The following is a 4,970-nucleotide window of genomic DNA, read 5'->3' on the forward strand; positions in this document are numbered from 1 at the left end:
TGTGTGTGTGTGTGTGTGTTTCACCCCCTAATTACTGCTGGACCTGCCAGTTGTGTGTGTGTGTTTCACCCCTTAATTACTGCTGGACCTGCCCATTGTATGTTTGTGTGTGTGTGTGTGTGTGTGTGTGTGTGTGTGTGTGTGTGTGGTGTGTGTGTGGTGTGTGTGTGTGTGTGTGTGTGTGTGTGTGTGTGTGTGTGTGTGTGTGTGTGTGTGTGTGTGTGTGTGTGTGTGTGTGTGTGTGTGTGTGTGTGTGTGTGTCTGTGTTTCACCCATTAATTACTGCTGGACCTGCCTGTTGTGTGTGTGTGTTTCACCCCTTAATTACTGCTGGACCTGCCCGTTGTGTGTGTGCGTCTTTCTCTCTCACGTTCTCATTCTCCAAAAGCCATTCTACCCCTTCTCCAGTTGCTACATTTTAGTTGTCGGTTTTATTATCCTCTAATAAAATCAATTTATGAACCTAAAATCCCCATTCCATTTGGAATTCAGAACTGATGTGCTTTCAGGAGCCTGTGGGGATTTCCGAAGGAAGCACAGAGAGAGGAAAGGACAGGGAGAAAGAAGTGGTGAAAGGGATTGATACTGTAATCATCTATTGTTAACGCAACATGTTAGATGGAGTCTTTTCATCCTGTGAATCTGAGGAAAATTACTGTAATCATTCCTTCCAGTCCTTTCTCCGTTTCTCCACTTTGGAACGTAACTCTGAAAGCAATATTATATTACAACTAATAATGGATACCGACTGTAAGCGACTATCAGAGGGTCTGTGAGTGCAATGGGTTGTGTGGGGGTAAGTCCCGCCATCTGGTTATCATCTCAAATGCATTTAACTCCCTGTGGACACACACACACACACACACACACATGTGCTTGCACACACACACACAAACACACACACACACACGTGCATGCACACACACAAACAGAAATGCATTGGCATTTAGCTGTGGAAAGTAGATTCTTGACTGACTGTCTAGCCTGTTACACTGATTTCATCAAGGGATAGAATGGATTTCATTGGCCACTCAAAACTGATCTGAAAATGTCCTCATATGTGTATTCTGTTTTGCTCCGTCAACTATCTTAGTATTGTTGAACCATGAACGTATGTACACTGACTTCATACACATTTCTATTATACGAGTACAGCCAGCAGGATGAGTAGCCTCTTTTCTCCTCCTTGTTGCTCCTTTTGTTTGCAGAGGTTCGTTCTCTCTGATTGTCTCAAGGTTGAAATGTCTCTCGACATCGAGGGGGGAGAGAGGGAAGGAGAGAGGTTTTAGTGCATTTCCATAGATACATTGTCTACTTTATAATGATACCAGCTAATAGAAAATAACCATCATAATTGCAATGGCCAAAGGCAGGGTTCTTGCTAAACACTTTTAGTTTCACTTTCATGCCTTTCCCCATCGACTTTCATTACAGAATGTGTTTTCCGTCCACTAACACTAAACTTATCAAAGTGTTGTTGATTAGTTGAGTTAGGTGTGTTAGTGCTTGGCTGGAATGAAAGTCTGTCACCTTGTATAACTCCCTAGCCCTTGGTTGTTTAAAACAGAGACATCCGATGACAGTCAGTGACACATGTCCAGCTTGCTATTTGTGCAGCTCGGAGCTATTTGCTTTAGTCTAGAAATGGAACAGATAAATGTAATCGCATGTCTCCTCTTCTACCATCCTCTCCATCTGTCTCTCTCAGAGGAGTAGGTTGGCATTTAGACTGAGACATTGTAGTCATTCATTCTGCTTGTCTTTAATAAAACCAGGACAGAGGAAAACCATCCCCAGATTTTCATTCAAAGCAAATATCAGAGCAAATATTAGGCTTAATGTAGGCAACATGTGTCCATCGCATTCTCTGTCTGTCCAACAAAGAATTCAGAAGAGCTGTGAAAGGTGATGCTACAGAAGAGTGTGTGTGGGGCGTTGGGGTACGTGTGTGTGTGGGGTGTTGGGGTACGTGTGTGTGTGGGGTGTTGGGGTACGTGTGTGTGTGGGGTGTTGGGGTACATGTGTGTGTGTATTTTCACCGGTGGTGACGGCACAGGTGGTCTCAGTCAGTACTATGAGGGAGTATGAGGGAGTATGGGGGAGTAGGAGGGAGTATGAGGGAGTATGGGGGAGTAGGAGGGAGTATGAGGGAGTATGGGGGAGTAGGAGGGAGTATGGGGGAGTAGGAGGTAGTATGAGGGAGTATGGGGGAGTAGGAGGGAGTATGAGGGAGTATGGGGAGTAGGAGGGAGTATGGGGGAGTAGGAGGGAGTAGGAGGGAGTATTAGGGAGTATGGGGGAGTAGTAGGGAGTATGGGGAGTAGGAGGGAGTATGAGGGAGTAGGAGGGAGTATGGGGGAGTAGGAGGGAGTATGAGGGAGTATGGGGGAGTATGAGGGAGTAGGAGGGAGTAGGAGGGAGTAGGAGGGAGTATGAGGGAGTAGGAAGGAGTATGGGGGAGTATGGGGGAGTATGAGGGAGTAGGAGGGAGTAAGAGGGAGTATGGGGGAGTAGGAGGGAGTATGAGGGAGTATGAGGGAGTAGGAGGGAGTAGGAGGGAGTAGGAGGGAGTATGGGGGAGTAGGAGGGAGTAGGAGGGAGTATGAGGGAGTAGGAGGGAGTAGGAGGGAGTATGGGGGAGTATGGGGGAGTAGGAGGGAGTATGAGGGAGTAGGAGGGAGTAGGAGGAGTATGAGGGAGTATGAGGGAGTAGGAGGGAGTATGGGGGAGTAGGAGGGAGTATGAGGGAGTAGGAGGGAGTATGAGGGAGTATGAGGGAGTAGGAGGGAGTATGAGGGAGTAGGAGGGAGTAGGAGGGAGTAGGAGGGAGTATGGGGGAGTATGAGGGAGTAGGAGGGAGTATGAGGGAGTAGGAGGGAGTAGGAGGGAGTATGGGGGAGTAGGAGGGAGTATGAGGGAGTATGGGGGAGTAGGAGGGAGTATGAGGGAGTATGAGGGAGTAGGAGGGAGTATGGGGGAGTAGGAGGGAGTATGGGGGAGTAGGAGGGAGTATGAGGGAGTATGGGGGAGTATGAGGGAGTAGGAGGGAGTAGGAGGGAGTATGAGGGAGTATGGGGGAGTATGAGGGAGTAGGAGGGAGTATGGGGGAGTAGGAGGGAGTATGAGGGAGTAGGAGGGAGTATGAGGGAGTAGGAGGGAGTAGGATTGAGTAGGAGGGAGTATGGGGGAGTATGAGGGAGTAGGAGGGAGTATGAGGGAGTATGAGGGAGTAGGAGGGAGTATGGGGGAGTATGAGGGAGTATGGGGGAGTAGGAGGGAGTATGAGGGAGTAGGAGGGAGTATGGGGGAGTAGGAGGGAGTATGAGGGAGTAGGAGGGAGTATGGGGGAGTAGGAGGGAGTATGAGGGAGTAGGAGGGAGTATGAGGGAGTATGGGGGAGTAGGAGGGAGTAGGAGGGAGTAGGAGGGAGTATGGTTGTTAGACAAAGTACATCATGTCACAGATCGGTTCAGTCTCACCAGGGAGCGTAACATTATCAAACACCGGGACCGTTAAGGTTATTCCGGGATAAATGGTCTGCTTCCCCCCCGGTGTGAAGCTACTATAGTCCACCTATAGTCCACCTATAGTCCACCTATAGTCCACCTATAGTCCACCTATAGTCCACCTATAGGCCACCTCGCTCATATTTCCCTTCACCACTATGTGACTGGGGACTCTCTCTCTCTCTCTCTCTCTCTCTCTCACACACACATACACACACACACACACACACACACACACACACACACACACACACACACACACACACACACACACACACACACACACACACACACACACACACACACACACACACACACACACACACACACATACACACATTCCTGCCTTGCACTTTCGGTCTCCCTCCCTTGGCTGAGGCAGAGATTGAGCTGCTGTGTAAACCTAATGTACTGGAAGATGTGGCCTTGCTAAGGTGTGTGTGTATTTGCCTCAGTGAAGTTCCACATCATTGAGCCTGTAGCTCACTCCACCAGACAGGTGGCAGTGTTTTACTCTGTGATATGACTACTGTGCAGTATGTGTCATACACTGGCTGGGGAACACAGACCTGAATAACTAATGAAAATATATACTTGAATAATAACCCTGTTTTCTTTCTCTCTCTCTCTCTCTCTCTCTCTCGCTATTTTTTCGCTCTCTTTTGCTGTCTCTCTCTTGCCGTCTTTCTCTCCCTCTCTCTCTCTCTCTCTCTCTCTCTCTTTCTCTCTCCCTCTCTTTCTCCTGTAGAGAAGTGTGAGGAGGCTCTCTCCTCTCCTCTCCCTCACACTGCCTTCACTGCCTCCTCAGTCTTCACCAGTGGATACGCTCCAGGCTACGCCAAGCTCAACCGGAGAGGAGGTATTACACACACTGAGAGAGAGAGACAGACAGACACACACACAGACACAAAGAAGCTGCATTTGGCTGGCAGATGTAGTGACATTGATATGAATCGTTAGTGATAAGTCAATTTGCTAAGGGCTTCCTTCCTTGGGGGTGGAATAGAGATGGCACATAATCAATGAGACACAGGACAAGTATTAGTCTCTGTTGTGAAGGCTGACTGCTTCGACGTGGGTGTTGGTGTGTGGGTGTGTGCGCTAGTATATGTGCCTTTTTTCCAAAGTGGGACAAAGTGTCTAGTTTTAAAAGTGTTTTAGATTAGCTAATCATAAATTCCACATGTTGTCCTCTACTGATCCACTGTCTTCTCTTCATGGGCTGTTTGAAGTTTCACTCCATGTTTTAATTAATCGATAAAACCACCAGCCTGTTTTTTAATTCAATTACTCCACAGTCCCTCCCTCCCTCCGTCCCTCTCAGTGACAGTCAGACAAGTAGTAGCAGTTTGTTACCCACCAATGATCTTCTATCAGCCTCAGAAGTCATTCATGAACGTTCTCTGTTGTGTCTAAAGTGGGAATGGATAAGAACTAGTTTGAGTGGAGCTGCAAACAGTAAGA

At 47.9% G+C, this 4,970-nt stretch overlaps 1 protein-coding gene across 1 annotated transcript in view; it reads left to right on the forward strand.

The window, feature by feature from the left end:
- Positions 1-4,970, forward strand: part of LOC109909926 (contactin-associated protein-like 2) — a 286,511-nt gene that overhangs the window by 112,417 nt on the left and 169,124 nt on the right. The window contains exon 2 of the mRNA XM_031795298.1: positions 4,255-4,365. Within this exon, the coding sequence (XP_031651158.1) occupies positions 4,255-4,365 (111 nt within the window). The remainder of the gene's footprint in view (positions 1-4,254; positions 4,366-4,970) is intronic.

The sequence above is a fragment of the Oncorhynchus kisutch genome, linkage group LG18 (genome assembly GCF_002021735.2).
Source record: "Oncorhynchus kisutch isolate 150728-3 linkage group LG18, Okis_V2, whole genome shotgun sequence".
Taxonomy (NCBI): domain Eukaryota; kingdom Metazoa; phylum Chordata; class Actinopteri; order Salmoniformes; family Salmonidae; genus Oncorhynchus; species Oncorhynchus kisutch.